At 45.7% G+C, this 24,724-nt stretch overlaps 1 protein-coding gene across 1 annotated transcript in view; it reads left to right on the forward strand.

Annotated features, from left to right (window-relative positions):
- Positions 1-8,487: 8,487 nt before the first annotated feature.
- Positions 8,488-24,724, forward strand: part of Etnk1 (ethanolamine kinase 1) — a 41,354-nt gene continuing 25,117 nt past the window's right edge. Inside the window, exons 1-2 of the mRNA XM_052175236.1 lie at positions 8,488-8,854; positions 21,184-21,443. Of these exons, the coding sequence (XP_052031196.1) occupies positions 8,699-8,854; positions 21,184-21,443 (416 nt within the window). The 5' untranslated portion in view covers positions 8,488-8,698. The remainder of the gene's footprint in view (positions 8,855-21,183; positions 21,444-24,724) is intronic.

A 24,724-nucleotide genomic window follows, 5' to 3' on the forward strand; every position in this document is an offset into this window, starting at 1 on the left:
CAGGAAGCTTGACAGTCTGTCCTTTAGTACTTACCCAGGCTTGACAGTTTATCATGCAAGTCTACAGTGAATAGGGACACCTTCTGCTCATTGTCTTTCACTTAACTCGTTAGCAACCCCCAGAGTTTCATGTGTCTGTGGACTCTTCACTCCACAAAGGATCCTTCCGCGTCTACTCTGGTTGCCAGGACTTTGCAGGCATTCTGATAAACCGCCAGCCTCGCCACTTCTCATTCTTCCCTGTACTCTTTTGGGTCGTGTTACTGGTGGCTTTAAAGTACAATGGGAATAAAAGAAGAGTAACTTGAGCAGATTTAGTGCATTACAAAGAGCCAGAGACAGCAAGCCCTTGATGTTGCTTTTCCCCTTCTGCCTGGGAAAAGGTAGAAATCCACCCTTCCTGCCTGGGGTGTCATTGACGCAGATAGTACTCTGTGGATATACTACACTGCCTGCTACCTAGTAATAACAGCAAAATACTCAAGCTGGCCACTGAAAAGTATTTGGTTGAAGACAAAAACTTAGTAAGTTCTTAAAACACTTTTGGGGACCTGGGTACAAGGCTCAGTTGGAGGATGCTTTTCTAGTATGGCCAAAACCAGGGTTCAATTTTTAGCACCACATAAACCACATGTGATAGTTTACTTCTGTAATTTCTGTCCTCAGGAAGTGGAGGCAGGAGGATCAGAAATTCCTAACCACATACAACCAACTTTGATGTCCATGTGGGATAAATGAGATCTTATTTAAAAGCAAATGTGTCTAAAAGTCAAGCGCGGTGGCTCAAGACCATAGTCCCAGTACTAGAGGCTAAGGCAGAGTATGAATTTCAGACAAGTCTGGATTACAATGAAAGTACCAGGCCAGCCAGGACCGCATAGAAAGACTTTGTCTCTACAACAACAACAAAACCGCAAACCCCAAATTAACTCCAAACCATACAAAAGCCAACCCCAAAGCTGTTATTTAGCCTGGCCATTATTCTAAAGATTTGACAATCAACCACTTGTGTGTGTGTGTGTGTGTGTGAGTGTGTGGGTGGGTGTGTTTTGATGTTAAACAGGATCTTAGTAACCAAGTTGGCATCCTACAGTCTGAATGAAGACCACCAGGTCGTCCTGGGAGTTTTAACTCCTTGGGGACACTGCTCTGCTGACCAGGATCGTCTGGGAAACCGAAGTATGCTCAGTTCTATAGCAGCACAATGGTCCTCAAAGAGCCGGAGAGCAAAGCAGCTGCTTCCGGGTCAAGGCGGAGCAGGGTCTGGCCTTTGAGACAGCAGCCCCACGCCCCGCGGCCCTCCCACCCCGTGTGCTTAGCATCAGGGTGGGCACGCAGGTAGCACCCACTCACCCCAGTAACAGGCGCGCGAGCACACACACACACACACACACACACACACAGTTTCTCTGAAATCGATTTTTTTCAAAATATCAAAATGCTATTCAAACACTTTTTTTTTTGAAGAACCAGGTAGGTATATAAATAGCACCATGTATTGTTGAGTTTGAAGTGGAATATTTCGCTACTGTTGTATACAGAACTAAGAAGAAAATTGATCCACATTTGAACTTTTAATCCACATATATATGTTTGTTTATTGGTTTTAAATTTTTTTTTCTGAGACCTGGTCTTCCATAACCCAAACTTGAGTTCACTATGTTTCTGAGAATGCTTTCAAACTCCTGACCCCAAGTTCTGGGGTTACAGGGTCTGTGTCATCATGACAAGACCATCTCTGTCATTTAAATGGCAACAGTAAGAACTGCCAAACTAAATGTTCCGAACTCTCTGGAAACAATTCATAACACTCTTCTTGAATAACACACAACCTTCCCATGATGAATATTTCCCTGATAATTTTAATTTAATTAATATAAAGACAGGTATTATCTTCATCGAGCCAAGTGTTGGTCCAGTTATTAGGAGGCTAAGAAAGGAGAAGTTGAATTGGAGGTCATTCTGGGGACACAGGGTCAGCCTCAAGCCAGCCAATGAAAGACCAACAAAACCATTACCCCTGCACCAGTGAAACACCTGTATGTACTGGGTCTGTGCCGTCTTACCGTTTGTGGCTTCTCAATTTGATAAGGCAGCCCTTTTTTCATTATTCATGTAATTATCTTAGGGTTGGGGATGTAGTTCATCATGGAGCACTTACCTAATCTGTGTGGGATGTGCTGGTTAAGAAAAGGAAAAGAGAAGAGAGGGAAAAAATACAAGATATTTCTAATTTCCCCCGCGTTGTTTTGTCACTCAGTAGTAAAGCAAGATCCTAGAATGTGCAAAGCATGATCCTAGCATGTGAAGAGCCCCAGCTTTAGTTCCTACACAAGAACCTCTAAGGTATGTGCTGTGACAACAAGTGACAGAAGCAAGGCGTTGGAGAGAGCTCTCAGCGGTTACGGGCATTTGCCGCTCTTTGCTCGGGACCTGTCGGTTCTCAGCAGCCACACAGCAGCTCACAACCAACTGTAACTTCAGTTCCAGATCCCATGCACTACTACTCACCTTCATGGGTACCAGGCACACACATGATACATACGTACGTGTAACATGCCTATGCATATAAACTAAAAATAAATACATCTTAAGCACAAACCCAGAAAGTTTATTCCCCTATATCCCCACCCCCATATATTTAATTTGGTCTTATTACTATATTTGGTTTGTTTGTTGAGACATGGTCTAATGAGGCCAAAGTTTTCTCCTGCCGCCCCTTCTCAAGTGCTGGGATTACAGACAGATATCAGCTCATATAGCCTCCTGTGGATTATTTAATAAAGTTGGGGACAGTTTACTCTTCTCTGTTCTGTCAAATCCCCAATTGTAATACACAGACACTGCTTAGGATCATTGAGGGGATAGCTCTCTGCTCTTAGAGGGCGATCTGATAGAAGTAAATTTATCCTCCGAGGCCTGGAACTTGAGAAAGAGGCAAGACAAGACTTGCCCTGCCAGCCCTGCCCCACAGGGCAGCATTATTAGCTCCTCAACTGTGAGCCCAGCAGTCAGGCACAGGGTCTGTCTCAGAGGTTGGTGGTGCAGACCATAGGCAGCCAGCTGCCTCGGGCGATCTTCCGGTTGTTCCCCAGAGCAGGTGCAGACTTCTTCAGCTGAGGCTTCTTCCCTTTTTTTTTTTCGCCCTTAAAATTAAATTTGGGGGTTTTCATACAAAGAAATGGGTATTGTTCTAGAATCTTCATGGACATGTGCCATTTCATGGTGTTTTAGCTTGTTCCCCTCCCCCACTCTGTCCATTCCCCTCCCCCCACGGTCCATCACGCTCACCTCCCTTTGATTCTTCCTTCAACCTTCCCATTCCCCCCCCCATTTCCTTCCCATTCCCCCCCCCCTTATCAACATAGAGAGCATGCCTTTCTCTTTCTGGCTTGTTTGACTTAACACGATGATTTCTACTTCCTTCTCCTACAAATATTACAATTTCTCTTACAGACAGGGCCTCACTATGTAGCTCTGGTTGTCCTGGAACTCACTATGTAGACAGGTTGTGCCTTGAACTCACGAGATTCTACATTTGTCTTTCAGTGGCCATCCAGGCTGGCTCGCTTCTTAGTACTAAGACTAGCTCAGCAACAAACCTGAATGTGTGAGCACCTCTGAAGTATGTATGTCGACTCAGAGTCCTCTGGGTAATAGCCAATTAAACATGTTTTCAATTTGGGTAGATGATCCAGCTGTTAGACATGCTTGTATAATTTGATTGCACAGAATATTTTCTTCAGTAGATGCTTTCTGTTGTTACTCTGGGAATGAAATCGAACTCCATTATAATTAAAAAATTTATTGCTTGAGCCTCTGGGTTTGTACTCGGTCATCCGTCCTCTCCCTCACTCAGAATGCTCATTACATAACACATTATAAATACTCTCCTTCATCTTTTATGTACGGCATAATTGTTATGACTTAACAGCGAGATGTGGGTGTCACAGAGCAGATTTTTAAAGACGTTTTATCGTGTGTGAAAGAAAGAAATGGGGGCCAGCAATATGTCTCAGCAGTCACAGGCACACCAGGCTTTATGAAGGGAGTTCGCTCCCTAGGATCAACATGGGAGGAGAAGAGGACAGACTTCCACAAGTTCTCCTCTGCTTCCGACAAGCTTCCCCTCAGAAAATAAAGACAATGTAATAAAACTGCAAAATGTAAAATAATGTAACGAAAAAAGAAAAAAGAAAATTAATTGCAAGAAATGAGGCCAAGATGCCTGGGCTGAGCCTGGATTTGCCTGACAGTACCTGAATTTACCACCACACTACACCACCTCACTACACCACCACTTACCACCATCACCACTGCTACCACACCACCACACCACCACACCACCACACCACCATAACACCACCACCATGACACTACCACCATCACTACCACTACCATACTACCACACCACCAAGACACCACCGCCACCAAGACACTACCTCCTTCACCACTGCTACCACACCACCACATCATCATACCACCACCACTACCACACCACCACACTACCACGACTCCACTGCTACTACACCACCACATCACCATATACCATACCACCATACCACCACCACTACCACACCACCACACCACCATACCACCACACCACCATACCACCACATCACCATACCACTACCACACCACCACAACACCATGACACCACCACCATCACCAGTAATCAGGAAAGAAAATAAAAGGGAGAAGAAGTGTTTGCCAAAGGGGAACCAGGATAAGCCTTGTGATCGACATTTCTGGGGCATCCGTCCTTGAGGTGGGAGAGTGAGTGAGCTTTCGAGGAGGCAGGTGATTCCAAGAATGATAAGCCCCTCACCAAGCTACAAAAAGGAAGCAACAGGCACAAACTGGATGCTTCCTGATAACATATGTCTTAACAACTGTCTTATAGCCTTTAGGTGTTTGTCACAAGGTGCTACAGTTTTACTGACCCACTGGAATCAAGACTAGCCCCGGGGATAACAGATGAGCTGGCCATGGAAAGCACTCGTCATCATCTGTGGGGATTTGATGATCCAATCCCTGATGGAGGCTGCTCTTACAGTGGGCTGGCAGAGTGTCAAGAGCTTACTAGCTTGGCTTACAGTTGATTAGCATCATTTATGTCACCGCTACTATTTTAAGCACTGGAAATGTGGCAGTAGATAAGATAAACTGTACCTTTTCCTCCTGGGGCCAACGTTCTAGTACAAAAGATGAACCCAGAAGAGGCAAACTCTCTCCAGGATCATTAACAATGTGTCTGGTTGTGCAGATAATAAAACCCAAAACAAACCAAGTCTGATAGGAGGCAGAGGCAGGAGGATAGCTGCAAGTGTAAGAGCAGCCCCATCAGCTAGGGGTACCTACTGAGACTCTGTCTCAAACAAACAATAAACTGACCCCATGAATTTCTGTACTATGGAAGCAATGGGAACAGCCTCTGGGAACAAGTTTTGTGTAAAACCCTCCGATGAGCTGAGAAGGCACAGCCAAGAAACCAGTATGCAGAACCATGAAGGAAAAACCAAAACCTAAACCAAGCCAAACGGAAATAAAAGCAGAGACATGAATGGTTTGCCAGCTGACAGTTTTATTTCATAGCTGTAGCATAATTTTTAAAATGAACTTATCGAAAGACATCTTGGTTTCATATTGGTTCTTTAAACATTCACGATCAGGTTATAGGTGTGTAACTTTCTGACTCATTCAGGTATCAAAGAACTGACAGCAGATGGACACGTGCTCCTGCCAGAACTCACTTTTAGCCGAATCTCATCGTTATTTAAAGTTATAGTCCTTAGTGACTTAGGATGCTGCATATGTTCTCAATAGATGCTTGCTTGATGTCTGTGTGTCTTCTCCGTAAGTGCTATGCTCCTCTGAATATTCTAAGACTGAGTTTTTCCTGGCTTGATATCACATGGTTTTAATTTTGGCATTTAGGAGTGCAGAGGCAGGTGGGTTTCTGTGAGTTCCATATTAGTTTGGTCTATCTAATAAATTCCAGGCCAGTTAGGGCTGAATAGTGAGAATTCTTTTTCAGACTGAGAGGGAGGAAGGGAGGGGATGAGAGAGGGGGATTGGGATGGGTTTGTTTTAATCACAGCACTCAGGAGGCAGAGGCACGCAGAGATCTCTGAGTTCAAAGCAAGTTTCAGATCAGTCATGGGATGTCTAAGGCAGGGTGTGTGTGTGTGTGTGTGTGTGTGTGTGTGTGTGTGAGAGAGAGAGAGAGAGAGAGAGAGAGAGAGAGAGAGGAGATAGGTAGGTATGGGCTTGTTTCAATTATAGCACTCTGAGTTCCAGGCAAGTTTCAGATCAGCCATGGGATGCTTAAAAGATCATTTTTTGCTTGTTTTTTTTTTTTTTTGTTTTGTTTTGTTTTTGGTTTTGTTTTTGGTTTTCCGAGACAGAGTTTCTCTGTATAGCCCTGACTGTCCTGGAACTCACTCTGTAGTCCAGGCTGGCCTCGAACTCAGAAATCCACCTGCTTCTGCCTCTCAAGTGCTGGGATTAAAGGCGTGCACCACCATCACCCGGCTAAGAGTCATTTTTTAAAGACTATTTATTTGATATATATGATGAGTACACTGTAGCTGTCTTCAGGCACACCAGAGGAGGGCATTAGATCCCATTACAGATGGTTGTGAGCCACCATGTAGTTGCTGGGAATCGAACTCAGGACCCATTTTTTTTTAAAGGTAAAGAAATTGGTGTTTTTGTTTGTTTGTTTGTTTTGAAATAGGTTCTCATATTTACTTTGAATTCCTTACTTTGAATCCCTGATCCATCTGCAGTGCCTCCGGAGTGCCAGGGTTACAGGTGCCTGCCACTCGGTCCGTTTTTGCATGTTTTCTTATATTTTTACTTTTACTTTTAATTTGTTGTTAGTTGTTTTAGTTATAAAATATTCCATATAATTCCTAGAATGTAATGATTTAATAAGGAGACTTAGAACATGAAAGTATGTGTTGCTATTTTAGTCTCAATCAGAACACATAATCTAATTTTCTGTAATACTCCTCCTACACCTCGTGAGTGACTGACTGTGTGTGTGTGTGTGTGTGTGTGTGTGTGTGTACGTGTGTGGTGTGTGCTCAGCCTACTGAAAGTAGGGCCTTCCATAGTGGTTTTTAAAAACACATACTCATCTGGAAATTGTTCAATAAACTTACAATGTTGCAAAAATGCACGAGTGGATTTCCCACTTTTTAGTGTAGGAAGTTTATCTCAGACGTATTTGTGATTTACAAAGGTATGCAGGCTCACTGAGAACATAAATGTGTGCTAATAGGTAATAAAACATTTGACCATTCACAAATTGTTCACTCTGTACTCAGCCCCTGGGAAGCCAAAAGCCAATGTGAAAGTCACCTCCATTGTCTCCGTCATAAAAGGCTTGCATAAGGGCGGACCAAGTACTTGTAGATGATCCGGTTTCTAATATTTCTCTAACTGGCAGAGAGCAAGAGCCTTTCTGATACTGGAGGTTTCATGTAGCTCTGAGAGTCCCAGGACGCGCTGTGACTTACCCTGACAGCGATGTATTCTTCTTTCCAGTTCCCTCCTAGTTTCTACCCTATTTTACCGACTTTGAATAATTCTTAGCAAGGTCAACTATCTGACCCTTAAAATGAGTGTTGCAGTCGCCTTACCCTATTATCGATAGGCTGATGACTATCCTTGGCAAACCTGGAACTCACTGGCAGGCTGGTTTCGAACTCATGGCAATCCTGCCTTAGGCGCCTGAGAACTAGGATAACAGGTGTAAGTTATCACACCACTGTCTACCGGTTTACTCTCACTTTACCCAAAGTTCGTCACAAATACTGTGATTTCTATGTACCGCCAAAGGGAATTTGGTTGCTAAACCAAGCAAGCATGTGGTTCTGTGCACACAGCTTCAGGAACAAGACGACCAGATTAATCTAGCTTGGCCGGATTGTGGCCAAGCTCACAGCTTAAATTTAGGGTAATTTCAGGACGTGCCTTCTGCATCCCGTAAGGACGTCAGCAGAGCCCACAACCCTAGTGATCTAGAAAGGTGACGCTTCATTGACGCCTGACAGGGTTGGGCAGCGCTCCACAGCTCCTCGGTAGAGTTCGAAAGGGCTCGGCAAAGCTCGACAGTGCTCCGGCAGGGCTCGGCAGAATTCGGTCGGACTCCGGGAGGGCTCGGGCAAGGCTCGTTAGAGCCCCGGCAGGGCTCGGCAAAGCTCGACAGTGCTCGGCAGGGTTCGGCAAGGCTCGGCAGCACTCGGACTCCCTTCGGGTGCAGGAGCCCAGCCAACCCCACAGTAGCGGAGTGCCTGGCGGTGCGCGCACCCCGAGACCCCAATCCCCAAGAGCCCCGAGACCCGCCCATTGTGCCGCGGGGTTCGCCACCCCGCCAGCCGCCTGACGCAGCCGAGGCTCCGCCCCCGGCGTGACGCTAGCGTCAGGCCAGTCCCGGCATGCTCCGCGGCTGCCCGAGGTCTAGCGCACTGAGGCATCTTCCCGAGAGCGGCTCTGCCTCGGCGTCTCTGCACTGCGCACCCGGTCCGGCTGCCCCGTCGCCCCCGCCGCCCGCCCGTGCGTCCGAGCGGCCGCAGCCCTCCGCCGAGGGCGCCCCGGGACGGAAGGGTCCAGCAGTCTGCCGGCGCCCGCCGCGCTCGTGGTCGCCGTCGCCGTGGTCGTCGTGGTCGTGTCCGCCGTCGCCTGGGCCATGGCCAATTACATCCACGTCCCGCCCGGCTCGCCCGAGGTGCCGAAGCTCGACGTGACGGTGCAGGACCAGGAGGAGCAGCGCTGCCGTGACGGCGCCCTGAGCCTGCTGCGGCATCTGAGGCCGCACTGGGACCCCCGGGAGGTGACCCTGCAGGTGAGACCGGGCGGGCACCTGGTTTCCTTCCCGAAGCCGCCTGCCCGGCTCCCGGAGAGGCTCCCGGGGATGGCTGCGGCGGCCCTTGTCATGCTCGAGGGCTCCTTCCTCTCCTCCCAGACCCCGCAGCCCATCCGCCTCCTGCGGTCCTCTCTGCTGCCCTCCCTCCCCTGCGCTTCCCTCCCATCGGTGCCTTATCCAGCCTGGGATCTTCCCACATCCTCCGAGCCGGCCGCGGGAGAACTCCATTCCAAAGCGGAATGACCGGGGACCTGCTGCTGCCCACGCCAAGATGCTAGGGAACGCTATTCCGTGCGTTATTGGAAGCCTTGAGTTTCTAAATATGTAAAGACTTAGAAGAATTAATGCTCTGGGTCGGAGTGAGCAGTGGCCTGAGAATATTTTCGTGAGTCAGTGGTTTTAAAGACAAAAATTCTAAGAAGGAGAAAAAAAAACCCGAAAATCTAGGATTAAAAAAAAAAAAAAAACACTTGCAAGTTATGATTCCCCCATACCCACAATTTATCTGGTGTGATTGGTTTTAGTTTCTTCAGTGCACAGCTTTAGGGATTACTAAGATGAATTTCCTTTTTCCTTGCAAACAAACAAGGCAAATTAGTAAATTTTTAACGGTTTGGGCTTGTTTTAGATTTGAGCAGTAATATGGATTATCCAAGCCGTCTGCCTCATTTTGATGACTCCAATACATTGTGTGGCTTATACAAGATTTTTGATTGACGTTTTTTGCGAAGTTTTTTTTTTTTTTTTTTTTTTTTTTTTAAGTATAATTAAAACACAGCATCTAGGCCTCAGAGCAGTTCCTGACACTTGGGGGCTTTTATGAGTTTTAGTTTCGATTCTTGCTAGAAGGCTTCTGAGCAGCTGAAAGGGACCCATATGTTTTGGGGAAGAAACTTGTAAGACAAAAGGCTTTGAAATTTAAGGCGTGCCTGTCGGCTAAGTATATAGGAAATAGTCAATTCAAAATGATTTTTATGTATAACTTGGAAAATTATTGCATTTCCTTTAAGGAAGTGCTTTTTAGTGGAAGCATGCCTGTTTGTGTACCTTTTGCGGTGCTGGGCAAGGCGGTTCTGGATCCCATGCAATTGCTCTGCCTCTGTATGCAGCCCTCATGTTAGGCTGTTGCTATAGTATGTATTCACTTGCTTGGTTGAGAGGGTTTTAAAATTTAATAAAATCTATTTCTGGAAAATACCTTACTAATTAAAGGCAGTGCTGCTTCCTGGTAAATTGCAGTGCTGGCAACCTGCATTGTTTTTTTAGCAGTGACTTTTAAAGTTTGAAGCTTGGAATTTCCTTTCATTTATTTGTGTGTAGAAAAGTGGTAGTCGCTGTTGACTGGAGTGCTGTGTGCTGGATTGGACTGAGCTCTTTTTTAAAGTCATCTTTGCCTAGGGAGTCTTAGGTAGGTGCTCTTCCTTACCTCATGTGAAATTTAGTGAAGGAAAACCAGGGTATAGTGTTAAAACTGTTTTAGTTGTTGTGTAGGAGATGAGGTTAAATCATGATTTGGGTGACTAGATCGGTCAGTCATCTGGCAATCCTGTTCCAGGCTCCTTTGTGGTGGGATTGCAGGTTTTTGCCACTTCCAGTCCTGTGTCATGACTATGAACTTTAACCTTTGAGTTCATAATCTGAACTTATGTGTATTTGACAGAGATATCACTCACTTCTAGGACTGATAGTTAGAAATGCATCCCCTCCTTGTGCAAGCAGAACTCTTGGATAAGAGGTGGAGCCGTCAGTAAGCTGAGGCTAGGGTTATTGATTACCCTGGCTCCTAGAGGGGCTTGTACACGCTAGGGCATTGCAAGCTAGTGATGCCTTGGGCCTTGGCTTACTAATTCCATTTTTGTTGCTATTTTTATTTTATTTATTTATTTATTTTTGAGACAAGATCTCACTGTAGCTCCATCTGGTTTGGAGCTGGCTCTGTAGACCTGGCTGGCCTGGAACTTGCCTCTTGAGTCTTGGCCTTAAAGACTTTTGTCACTGTGGCATGCTTGCTTAGTGTTTCTTAATGGTTATAGTTTCTTCTCAAATTTTATCTCTTGAACTGTAAAAGATAATACGCCTACCTCCTTTCTGAATGGGAAGCACGTGTCCTGTAGCCAAAAGAGAAGTGTAATTTCATGTCAGCTGGTATCAAGAATAGGATCTATCTTTCTTTCTTTCTTTCTTTCTTTCTTTCTTTCTTTCTTTCTTTCTTTCTTTCTTTCTTTCTTTCTTTCTTTCTTTCTTTCTTTCTTTCTTTCTTTCTTATTCTTTCCCCTCCCCCTTTGTATGCGGTTCTGGGAATGGAGGCTTGAGCATTAGGCATGCCACACAAACGTTCTACCCCAAACTCTCACTGTTTTTTCTCCCATAAACTAACATTTTTCTTGGCTGTATGTAGTGGAAGCAGGAAGCTGAGGAGTTGAAGGCTGCTCCTGGCTTTACAGAAGGAGTTCCAGGCCAGCAGGAGACACTTCAGAACCTTGGCTTTGCCCTCCAGCCACCAAAAGAAAAAAAAAGTATTAAAAATATATTTTTATATATTATATAAATATATATAATTTAGAAGCTTTTGTGACAGCCCTTATCTTTCCTGGTAGTTGCTCCTGTAATTCCAACATATGGAATGTGAAAAAAAAATAAAAAACAGGCCCCAAAACAAAGAGACTTGTCAGTCTCTCCTTAGCACCACCAGCATGTGGAGTTGGGTCTCATTTGGATAGTAAAGACAATATAAGTAGGGGTTTCAGAGCTTAGATGGCTGAGTAGGGTCAGTAGTTCTGAGACAGGACTAGCTAAATGCTTTCTGTTTCACATGCTGCCTTGTGTCAAAATCCCTTCTACCCCATACTCTTCAAGTGTCCTTGGTGAAACTGTGCTTGTGTGTAAGTGACAGGTCTGGGAGGGACTGCCTTAGGATTACTGCTCTTTGACATAGAGCTAGAAGGCTGTGTGTGTATGTGTGTATGTGTGTATGTATCCTTACAGAACTGCTGTGGCTTTGAGCACTTGTACTCGATCTCAGCACTTGATCTCATTTGCATTTCCTTCCCGGGGGTGCTGCAGGCCTAGAAGATGGCTGACTCCTTTTGTTATTCAGCCCTTCCGATGCAGCTAGGTTGGGGGATAGTTCTCAAGGATCAAAGAGATTTAATTGCTTTGCCTTCCTGTTGCCTGTGTCTTAGACCTTCCTGCCTCAGCCCCCAAAGTGGGATTACAAGTTTATAGTACAGTGCCTAGATAAAATCCTTATCCCTTTGAAAAACCTGACTCAGTTTCTTGAATATTTTAGTGGGTTACTTTAGTGTTTAAATTAGACTGACTGTCATTAGCCTGTCATTCTGTAAATTCTTCCTTAGCTTGGGGTCCACAGTAGATAACGGTACAATGGCAAAGCTTGTGTTACAGATGATACAAAATTCACATCTCTTCCAGCACTTCCAAGGCAGAAAACAGGAATTCCTTGAGCGAGTGGACTCACCCAGCTCAGTCAGGGTTCAGTGAGAAATGCTGCCTTCGTACATATGCTGGAGCCTGAGGTAGACACCTACCGGTACTCTGGGCTCCATGTACACACTGCATCATGCCTGCACATGTGTGCATCCTCACCCATAGCAATGCCATCTCGTGTACCCTTCTTCCCATTAAACCCTAACCCCACTGTGTCTGTGCTATGGAATCCCAGGAGGCTTGCTTGGACGTTGGTACCTTAGGTCTAGTCAGTATTTTCAGTTTCAGACTTAATAAACTGGAGAGCCCTGCCCTTCATTAGCTTTGTCTTACTGCCCAAGTTTCACTGGTTTTCTTTTTGAGACAGTCTCACTAACTGCAGCCTAGGCTAGGTTGGAACTTACGGCAGTCCTTCTTCCTTAGCCTTCAAATGTCGCTCTGACATGTGTGAGCTACAAAACACGCCTCATGGCAAATTTATGTTTGTCTTCCTCTCCTCTCCTCTCCTCTCCTCTCCTCTCCTCTCCTCTCCTCTCCTCTCCTCTCCTCTCCTCTCCTCTCCTCTCCTCTCCCCTCCTCCCCCCTCCCCTCCTCTCCTCTCCTCTCCCCTCCCCTCCCCTCCCCTCCCTTCCCCTCCCCTCCTTTCTCCTCCCCTCCCCTCCCCTCCCCTCCCCTCCTTTCTCCTCCCCTCCCTTTCCCCTCCCCTCCCTTTCCCCTCCTTTCTCCTCCCCTCCCCTCCCCTCCTTTTCCCTCCCCTCCCTTCCCCTCCTTTCCCCTCCCCTCCCCTCTCCCCTCCACTCCCCTCTCCTCCCCTCCCCTTCCCTCCCCTCTCCCCTCCCCTTCCCTTCCCTTCCCGAGATAGTGTTTCTTTATGTAGCCTAGGCTGCCCTAGAATGAGCTCTGTAGACCAGGCTGTCCTTGAACGCAGACATCCACCTGCCTGTGCCTTCCATATGCTGGGATTAAGTGTCAGTACTGCCCAGTTCTGGTCAAATTTCTTAGCCTTTCTAAGCTCTGTTATCCGCAGCTATAGAATGGATCCAATAAACAGTTCCTTACCCCTGAGGCTTGAGAGGGTGAAATAAATGCTAGCTCATGACAATTACGCTGTATAGGGCCTGAATCAAAAACATCTGCTCTTGAAATTCCCAGCCCAAGACAAATCAGAATACGAAATGTTGTTTAAATGACTGCTCAGATTTTTTTACACTCAGAGATGGGACGAAACACGGTAGAAGTGCACTACTCCTGCAGACAGATGAGCACACTTCCCCAGCGCTGGTGAGCTCTGCAGGCGCGAGGCAGGGCTCTTACACCAGGCCCCAGCCCCTCTTCGCTTGTCCACATTTCTGAAAGGTTTTGAAATCTCCCTGCTTTTTAAGCATTAGCTAGGTTCATGATTCTACCATACAAAGACAGCTTCCTGTGGACTCTCTCCCTACACACCATTCTTTACCTTTATTCATTCCTCTGCTGTCATGGAAGTCTTGTCTCTTTCCGGTTCCTGTCTTAGAAAAAAAGTTCACAAGGATGGGAGAGATTATGTGATGCTTGACTCCTTTCAAAAAGAGCAGTATTTGATAGCTTTCAAGCTTTTTAAAAAACTATCCATGGACTTTATTGTCATGTAGTGATTTAACTGGTCAGAGATGTAATACTGACTTTTCAGATACTGACACTAGTGATTTGACACAAGCAAACAGTTTTCTCCCCTTGGGCTCTCACTGTTGTGGTGGGAAGAGGATGCCTTTGACATCATTGGCAAGTATTTTGTTTTTCTTTTTTGAGACAAGGTTTCTCTAGGTACCCCTGGGTGTCTTGGACTCAGGCTGGCCTTGAACTCACAGAGAACCAGCCGCCTCTGCTGGGATTAAAGGCGTGTGAAAGCACCCCTGGTGGTTGGCAAGTATTTCAATCTCTATAAAAAGAAAATGGATGGAGAAGTCATACAGGATTGCAGGGTTGCTTGTAATCCCAGCATACAGGAGTTCTGGGTGATAGGGTTTTGACAGAGTAAGACCTCACCCTGCCCCCTCAACAAAAAGAACCGCAGATGAAAATACACAACATAGGTAGTGCTGTGAGCCTTAGAAAGCAGTTGGGAAAGGAACACAACATTCCTAAAATGAAGGGATGTGCTTCAGTGTGGTATTCATTGTTACGTGGAGATTGAACAGAAGAATCACTGTGTTTCAGATGTTTCAGGAACGAATATGGAGCTCAGTACTATAATACTTGGCTTGTGTGTGCGGCCCAGGGTCAGTTTCCAGTGCCACCAAGGGTTAAAGGCCTATGTTTCTAAAATTCAGTAATTGGTAAGGCTTTTTTTTTTTTTTTTTTTTTTTTTGATTTTTTGAGACAGGGATTTTCTGTGTAGCCCTGACTGTCCCAAACTGGATCTGAAGACTGGGCTGGCCTTGAACTACGTTATTTTTAAACTAGGGTTAATGTTCATTTTTGTCTGGGTTCCTTTGTGCTGTGAACTAGAGCACTAGGCAGCCCCAGGAGAATTGGGAAGATGTTTCATAGAGGTAGGGACCTGATAAGCCCTTGTGGGGTTTGTGTCTGCTAGGGTTAGGTGTTGGAGACGAGTCATACTGTTGTGTTTACTAGGCCACCACTCTGCCTTGCCTTAGCCCCTTTCCTCTTCTCTATTTAAAGAAGTGACTGGATCCAGGCGAGGAGGAAGCACTTCACAGAGAGTTGAGCTAGGCCCAGAGTTGGGGCCGAGTAGTGGGAGTCGGAGTTTTGAAGGATCTACATTGCTAAGGAGTTAGTGAGTCTTTAGTAAAGCTGCAAAGCAATGAATGCTTTCAAGCAGGTGAAGTTTTTGTTGTTGTTGTTACGAGAAGTGTCACTTAATACAGAGGAACTTTGGTTGAGAGAAATTTTTGTGATGTTAATTAAAACACCAGCTGGGAGCACTTGGATGGCAGAGGCAGGCAGATCTCTGATATCAAGGCCACCTGGTCTACACAGTGAGTTCTAGGTTCCAGGGCAGTGAGAGCTATACAGAGATACCCTAGGCAGAAAAAACAAAACAAAAAATGTAAAATATCAGAGTGATGCGTGCCTCCTACACACTGGGCTTTTAGGATAAATGTGAATTGGGAATAAATGATCACCTTGGATGAATTCTGAACCCTATAATACACACTAGTAAAATGTCAAGTAGATCCTGTGGACTGAGAGGAGTTTCGTTTTATGTGTGTGTGCATGTACCCATGGAGAACAGACGTGGTAGTGTGTGCCCTGGAGCTGTGTGGGTTCTGGGAATCGAACTCTTGTTCTCTGGAAGAGCCACTCTTGCTGCCAACCTCCTTCACTGACTTTGAGTCCTATAATGTGCCAGGAAAGGACTGGCTCCTGCAAACTCATCTGTGACCATCACATGCACTCATGCACATATGTGCACATATGTGCACACACACACACAGATAAGTTAAAAAATGGTGTTTGAAAAGATGACTTAGAATAAGACAGGATAAGAGGGGTGGGATAGATGGCTCAGTTGTTAGCAACACTTGAGTTTTTAGGGGTCCTATGTTTGGTTTCCAACATTGCACCCCACAGCTCTCTGGCATGAGGCACACAAGTGCACAGACACACAAGCAAAACACCTGTGTGTGTGTGTGTGTGTGTAATTTTTAGAAATTAAGAGTAGCATAAGATACATGAACGCTGGGGAGATGGTAACACAGCAAGATTCCTTCTCAAAAATAAATGGGAGAGAAACTCATGAAATGGTTTTAGTTGTGTAGTCCAGATCCTGGGCAAGAGATAATTCATCGGCTCAACTCTCTTTACTTTATGGTCTTAACTTTGCCCTCCCTCTAGTGGTGGCCACAGTAGCAGCGTCTCTCTCCTTCCTTTCACAGAATGAATTGTTGTGGATTAGTCTGAGGAGAGCCAGGGCTATGTAAAGGGAACCTGTCTCAAAAAACTGCGGCTATGTAATTTTATGTTTTCTTGTCACTGGTCGTTTGTACCCAGGCTACTCTTGAACATAAGATCCACTTGACTCTATCTCCTAAGTACTCGGTTGGATTGTGAGGGTGTGGCCCATAGTTTGTTCATTGATTTACTTTTCCTTTAACATTGTTGAAGCTGTTGCAGTTGTTTGATAGTTAAAACACTTGTAGCAGACTACTTGTATGTATGTTTGTGATTTCCATGAGTTTTCTGAGTGTTTCCATAGGGTAAGTTCTTACTGGAACACAGAGATGGTAAACTGTGTGTCAGCGTTGTCTAGAGAAAGATATGACACAGCTGCTAGTTGTAAATCCTGAGATGGTGCCATGAAACTCACCTGTGGCTTCATAGTGCAGTCTCGAAGCAGAATTTCTTCAGAAATGCTTATTTTTGTTTAATGACCCTTCAGCTAATTAGATGAGATCACCCATGTTATGTAGAATAATAATAAGACAACTAGTGTGCGTGAGCAGAGCGCTTCTCATAGTGCTCCGTATGAAGTCAGGCTGATACCTGTATGCACAGCTCAGCCGCCTCACTTAGGGCTTCCATTTTGAGTACACAGGAGTCAGTTCTATTCATTTTACCACTCCTAGTCCTTGGAATGAGATTGTAGCATACGAGCATTTGTCATAGCTATCAAGGACTCTTCATAGTGACTTCTGGGTTCTCCAGGATCCCAGCCATAACTAGCTTGTATGAAAATCTCCTAAATTTGCCCTTAAAAGAACCCACAAAATAAGTTACTCCATCATACATACATACATACATACATACATACATACATATGTGTATATGTACACACACACAAATATTATCTTACCCTGTAGTCTTAGTTTGTAGTCCAAGCTAGCCTATAACCCACTGTGTAGCTTAGGCTGGCGGCAGTCTCTAGACACTTCCATTGTCCTAACTGATTTAGAAAAGAGGCAGCTCCTGTCTTGTTGCTTGCCTGGTCCCTGGTTTGCTGCCTGCCTGCCTGCCTGCCTGCCTGCCCGCCCGCCCGCCCGCCTGCCTGCCCGCCCGCTCTTAGTTGTAGTCTTTGTAAGCAGGGAGCTGTCACCGAGTGCAGGTTCTGTCTTATGTGGTGGTTCTGAGGTTAGCCCCAGGTTTGTTCTGCTCAGTCTGCCTCGTTCTTCCTTCTTGCTTGGCTACTGTCTCTCTTCTGTGAGTCTCACTGCCAGGGAGTCTGGCGATTTCTTGGTGCGCTGCACATTGTTGTGCTGCACATTGTTATAGATACAGTACCCCAACTCTTCTGGAGTTGATCCTGTCTGTGCCGGATTCTGCTCACCTTGAGAGCAGGCTAGCAGTCGGCAGTATTCTGACAGAGAACCCTCAACGCTCTGGGAGTCAGAATTTTCTCTCATTATTTTCCACAGGTAATGAACGACTTGGGCTTGTGTTGCTGACCTAAAAATTTGAGACATAGCATCAGGTGTTGAGTGGATTCTGTTACTCTGTGGCTTTGGATAAATATGACAACTTTACCAGTGGCATGGTTTTCTCTTCCTAGAAATTGATTTCCAAGGTTGGGTCCAGAACCACAAACTATTGAAATCGTGAAAAATCTTTGCTGCTCAGGAGTGAAGCTTCCTTCCTTTGCTGTATCCTCTCTGATGTCTGTGGAGATGTTTCAGGGCCCTTGTAGGCTGAAGGTCTTGCATGTAACTAGCCTGTGGATATCCTTTCCTACAATTTAGGTAACCTAGGTAAACCATGGTTGGTACAGTGCAGTGCTGTCACTTGGAGGGAGTGATGCCTGATAGTCTATGCTGTGCAGGCGTGATTTCTTCTCCTCGGATATTTTTGATCCAGGGTTGTTTGAGGCCACAGATATGTAACCCATAGATGCAGATGGCTCTTTCTCTGTGTATAAATTAAATACGTACATATGCTTGTGTATACATGTATTTTCCTTCTTTAAAATAGTAAGGTGTGGCTGGAGAAATGGTTCAGTGATTAAGACCTCTGGCTGCTCTTCCTGAGAACCCGGGTTCCATTTCCAGTACCCACATGGCGGCTCACAACTACCTGCAAGTACAATTCCAGGGCATCTGGTGTCCTCTGCAGGTGCTGGGCACATACATGGTGCACAGAAAATGTAGACAGAAAACTCCTGTGAAAGAGCTGGCAAGAACATGAGCTGGGCACCTGTCATGGAAGTGAAGGCGGCAGGACTGAGTTCAAGGTCATCTTCAGCCTCATAATGCAAGCTAGCCTGGGCTACATTAGACCCTTCTTATCAGGCAAATTTAGTATATTCAGTGTATTCGTGATTTGTTATTGAGGTATATGCATTGAATTAGAAAACTTAAACATTGCATTACCTTTGCATTTCTGGAGAAAATAAAATGTAGTGGAGATACCATATTTTGTTATGTTTCTGTATTGATTATTCATAATTTAAGATTTTTACTTTAGTGTTATCCCTTTGCAATGTCAGCAGAGCTTTAGGAGCAGCCTGGAAAGATGCTTCTTTTTCTCTTTGGAAGTATGAGACCTGTGTAAGTCAGTGTTCTTGCTAGCTAGCTTTCTCATTTCTTCCTTTTCTTAGCGTCTGGGTTTTTCCTCTCTGTTACCGTCTTTTTTTCTTTTTATTCACCATATGGCCTGGGCTGTTCTTGAGCTTGGGATCCCTCCTGCTTTAGCCGTGGTGTGCTGGGATTTACAGGTGCCCAACAACTGCCATAGCTAGCCTACTTAAATCAATCTCTCTCTCTCTCTCTCTCTCTCTCTCTCTCTCTCTCTCTGTGTGTGTGTGTCTGTGTGTGTCTGTGGAGTGTTGAATTTGTCTGCGTGTTAGACATATAGTATACCACTAACTTCTATGCCTCACCTGTAGTTAGTTACCTGTCCTTTTTTTAAATTTCACTTACATATCCTTTACTATGTATTGACAAAGGCAATCTCATGTGCAGTCTTCATGCCCTTTCTCATATGAATTGGCCTGTGGACCTGACCTACAGAGATCACTCAGCCTGTGCTGAACTTTTACCATATGTGGTAATCACACCATCTCAGAATCAGTCCTTGCTCCTTTGTTTTGTTTATGCATATATGTCCCCTTCCAACTTCTAGGGGACAGAAACAACAACCTACTAAGTCTGTCTTCTGTTGGGAGGTGACAGATGCTAGGAGGTACCTGCTCAGCATGAGGGCTGGCATCCACTGTGGAAGCTCCAGTTGTTCTGTTCTGTCTGTTCTCCGAGCTGAGTATTGTTCCACTCAGTAATGCCTGACTGCTTGTCGTGCTTGTTGTGGAGATACCAGTGCCAGGTTACAGAGGACTGACGCTCACACCGCTCCTCCTGACGATGGAGGACACATGCACTTGATGGACGGCCTGTTAGTGCTGCTCAGTCTGGCACCCTCCTCACCCCCACCTCCCACCCCCTTTCTTCTCCAAGACAGGGTTTGTAGTCTAGTCTGGCCTCAAACTGAGTGATGGGATTAACAGCATGTCCCACATGGCTGACCTTGTTAGTTTCTTACTTCCCGTCCAGCTTATGTCTACTCTCATAGACGATTTAGATGTGCATTTGATTAATTTCTAATTGATTTTGTCATTTCTAAAGCAACTGTAATAAAAATAACAGTTCATTTTGACTGCAAGTCACAGGATGTGAGGTGTGTGTATTTGTTGTCCTGTGGCTTGGTTCCAGCTGTTTGAAAAAGTGCTCTTTTCATTCCAGAAACCTTTATAATCAAGCCAGTCAGTTGGTAAGCTCTGAGCGTTGGAGAGGAGGAGAGGCGTGTCCAGTTGGGCATGGTGTATGATCTGTGAGTGTGTTCATGTCACATGTACTCATCTTTCTTTAGTTTTTGAAAATGAGGACGTGAGTGGTATGCCCATTCTCAACAGTTGTTGGGGAGTTTGTTTTTTTTTCCAGTTGAGCTACATATATATTTACAGGTATTTGTTCCTACAGACTTAGGTGTAAGTCTTGGGCTGGGATCATCTGACCTGTCTTAGTGAATATATTTACAGGTATTTGTTCCTACAGACTTAGGTGTAAGTCTTGGGCTGGGATCGTCTGACCTGTCTTAGTGGTGTCGTTGATGGGTGTGCTCCCTTTCTGGGTGGCAGCACCAGCTTTCTGTGGATGCAAGAAATACCAGTTTCCCTCATGCTCAGGGTTTTAATTGGATTATTGTCTTCTTCTGCACTTAATCTAATTACATAGATTGCTTCCCTTTCAGTCTGTTTTGTGCTGCAGGGTGTTGTAGGGTAGGTGGTAGGTAGAGCTTGAGACCATTCACTCTGTCTTGGAGCTTACTGTGGTGCAGGCCAACCTTGAACTCAGGCTCCTCTGAGTGTTACAGTGTGAGTCATGACCTCTGGCCTTTCTCAGACCTCTCTGCTCCCTCCCCTTTCTGTGTGTTTGTGGCCACGGTCATGCTGTGACTGTCAGCAGAGGTCAGTGAGCACTCTCCTCTCCCTGCCGGGTCCCCCTGGGCTTGAAGTCCAGCGTCAGGTGTGCTGCTGCCTGCTTCACACTCTGTGCTGTCTCAGTGAATAGAGCTGATGTTTTAAAAGCTTCTGAGCGCTGTGCCCTCTTCCCTCCTGTGGCTGACTGCCACACTGTTCACTCTTATCAGACTGCACTGCCTTCTGCAAGTGGGCCCACTCACTCCCCGGTGCTGCTGGGGATCTGACAAGGACCTGCCTGCTAAGGAAGGGTCTTGGACATTCAGAAGTAGGTGTTTTCCTAGTTTGGGAGGTTGAGGCCAGGTATGGGTGTATGCTGTCCATGTACACTAAGCTGTTCCCAAAGCCGTGGTGTTGGCCGTGGTGTTGGCCGTTACCGTGTTGCTCACATGTCACTTTAGTCCCAGCCTTAGGAAAGTCTGCTAGCATTTCTCTTTCTTGTCTTCTACTGTGGCAGCTGTTCACAGATGGGATCACAAACAAGCTCATCGCCTGCTATGTGGGTGACACCATGGAAGACGTCGTTCTGGTGAGGATTTACGGCAACAAGACCGAACTGTTAGTCGACCGAGATGAGGAAGTGAAGAGCTTCCGTGTGCTGCAGGCTCATGGCTGTGCGCCTCAGCTCTACTGCACCTTTAACAACGGCCTGTGCTATGAGTTTATCCAGGGCGAAGCTCTGGACCCGCAGCATGTCTGCAACCCGGCCATTTTCAGGTACATTTGTAAGGTTTTTCTTTTAAAAAAGAATGTTATGTGCACTAAAGAAATACTAAAAAATTACATTTAGCTTTTGTGTATGTGGGGCAGGGAAAAAGGAGAGGAGGGAGAGGTAGGGAGAGAGGGGCCAGATAGAGGCATGTGTGTATGGGGGGAAGGGGAGGGTGTGTGTGGAGAGAGACAGATGGGAGAGAGAGAGAGGTGTATGAGTTTGGATGTTTTTTTGGCCACAGCACATTTTGTGGTTAGTGGGACATTTGCTTGTGTGGGTTTTCTTCTTTCCCTGTGGGATTCTGGAATCAAATTCAGGCTTTCAGACTTTGATAGCAAGTACATTTACCTGCTGTAACATTTTTTAGCTGGTTTCTTAGACACTTTTTAACAGCTCAGTATAAGAGTTCACACCTGCAATCCCAGCAGGATCTGTTCAAAGCCATCCTCAGCTACCTAGAGAGTCGGATGCCAGCCTGGGCTACATGAGACCCTGTGTCCCTCCCAAGAAGGAAAGTGTTTGAACACCAGCAGACTTTTTAGTGTTTGATCCGTGTTTACCAACATCTCCTATGTTAGAAGTTGAAACTCTTTAGAATATAATGACTGTCAAATGCACAGCTTGTTTTAATGGTTGGTGTGGTGACTTCCGCAGACATGGTTCACTTGAGAGAGAACGGTTGTGGTCATGGGAGATAATGTCTCATGGAAGAGCTTTACCATGGAACCTTCCTGAGAGGAGTCCTGGGTTGTACTTGAACATTTTTGAGTGAAAACTAATTAGAAATGAAATGTGCCATATCATTTGCCTGTGCTGAAATTCTGTTAAACAGTATAGATGAGTTTTGTTTTTCTAAAGAGGAAGGATTTCATGGAGCCCAGGCTGACCTCAAACTTGCTGTAACTGAGGATGACCTGGAACTTGGCTATCCTCCTGCCTTTATCTGAGTGCTGGGATGCAGGCGTGTGCTACCATGGTCTTTTGTTGGTTTGTTTTAGAGACAGGGTCTCATAATGCAGTCTTGGCTGGCGTGGTCCTGGCTAAGTAGACAGGGTAGTTTAAGTGCCAGTGGGTGCAGCTCTTGTGCACACAGCCCCTGCTGCACTCCTTTACCCTGGCTAATGTCCTCATTCCCCGTGCAGATCCCACGCCTTTACTCTGCACCAGGACTGTTCAGTCATCTTTAGTTCCTCACACTGGGAGTGGGTGACATGCCAGTCAGGAGTTTACATTTGGGAGACTTCTACTTTCCAGACATAACAGTTGAAACTGGACATAGGGAGTTTGTTTTTTACTTTTCCGATACTGGCAGGATATTGTGGAAGGAGGGAGGGGCTGTGTTGAAACGATGAATTAGGTGTCTATGGCTTTCACTCAGAGTATACTATGAAAGCCATCTTACCACCTTTTTGAGTTGTGGACATTTGGGCATAGAGCCAAGCCACCCCACCTTCACTGAGGTATGGGAATTTGCTGTCTCATTTTCCTCATTTAAAAAATAGGAATAATATTACCTTACTCCATATTATCGTAAAGGTTAAGCTTATCAGTGCAGAAACATAGGCTGAATATCTGTCATCTACAATGCTTCAGGCAGGAAATCCTGCTCTAGGTCTTTTTTGGCCTTGGAGTATTTGCACATTCATAATGTGCTGTCTATGGTTTGAGGCCACGTTTAAACCCAGAATGCATGTATGTTGGGCTATGTGCCTGTAACGGAGCCTGAGTGCAGTTATCTACAGGGTTTTCAGGGTGACGCCCAGTCAGCTGTGGGACTTACTGTGGCCTTTTTCTAAGAACAGTCTTAAGTAGTGTGTTAACTTCTGTAATATTTTTCTTCCATGTTAGCCAAACTGCATTTCTAACAATTTGGATACTAAGAAGCTATTAATAGCTATTTAAAACTATTAAGCCAGTTAGCATAGATAAGTGGCTGCCTCCATTGTGCTTTAGGAAGCACACTCTTCTAAGTTTTTCACTGAGTGTGGTACGTATGTATGGTTCTCCTTGGGAAGTGGAAGGCAGGAGGCTAACCTTTGCTATGTGAGGTTTTTTTGTACCCTGTAAAGTAGTTGGAAGGAGGCTCAGTGGGTAAAGCACTGCTGCATGGCTTGAGGACCAGTGTGCATTCCCAGAACCACTAAAGCCCAGGATGCCGCCCACACTTGTAACCCCATTCCTGGGGATGAAAGGTGGAGACAGTTAGATCCTTGGGGCTCCTTGACCAGTTGAGCAGAAGTAGGGAATTTCAGGGTTAGTAGAAGACTATCTCAAAAACAAACAAAAGTCATCAAAGAAGATATTCCTGTTACCTTCTGACCTATACATTTCTGGCAGGTACATGCCCCTTACATATGGCTCCCTACCCCATTTACAAAAAAAATTTAAATTCACACCAAACTAGATGTAGTGCCATGCCTTGTAATCCCAGCCACTCAGAAAGCTGATGGAGGAATATTACTTGAGACTAAGAATTTGAGGCTCGAGGACTCAAAAGTAACAAGGTCCCATCTCTGGACTTCGGCGTTTAGGAACTGCTGATGCTGGCATATTGGACAGTGTCTTCTGAGGTGTGTGGAACTGAGGTAAATGTAGCCAGGCACACACAGGGCGCTCATTTCAGGACAGTCAGTCGGTGCTGTTGGAACTTCTGCTCTTGGGCCCGTCCGAGCGACTGTGAGCCTTAACAACATTCGTGACAAACCTAACTTTGTAGGAAAGGCTTAGTTTCACTTATGGTTTGAAGAGTTAAGAGTATTGGGTTGTTTGGTTCTCGTTGTTTTGGGGGGTGGGTGCTATGGTGAGAAGAGCGTTGGCAGTGGGGCTCACATGGTGGGTCAGACCAGAGCTGCCCCTTCCTAGTGGCAAGGAAGCAGAGGCCTGGGTCTGGGTGCTGGTGGCACATTCAACAAGAGACCAGGCCTGCAAAGCCAGGCCTTTGGGGACAGAGCTCAGAATGATGCTACCAGCCCCTTGTGGGGGGGGGGCACCGCCCCAAAGGGGATCTCTCTCATATGCATGCCGTATTTGTTCATTTGGTTCTTCCTTCTCTCTCTCTCTTCTCCCTCCTTTCCCTCCCTCCTTCCTTTTTGTACAAGGATTTCTCAGGGTTTCTCTGTGTAGCCCTAGATGAGCTAGCCTAGAACTCAGAGATCCCCTGCCTCTGCCTCAGGAGCCCATATAATACTTCCATGCCTGAGGTATGGGGACACCAAAGACTAGTTTCTTTTTCTTTTTTGGTTTTTTCAAGACAGGGTTTCTCTGTGTAGCCCTAGCTGTCCTGGAA

This window comes from Apodemus sylvaticus, chromosome 2, assembly GCF_947179515.1.
Source record: "Apodemus sylvaticus chromosome 2, mApoSyl1.1, whole genome shotgun sequence".
NCBI classification, from domain to species: Eukaryota; Metazoa; Chordata; class Mammalia; order Rodentia; family Muridae; genus Apodemus; species Apodemus sylvaticus.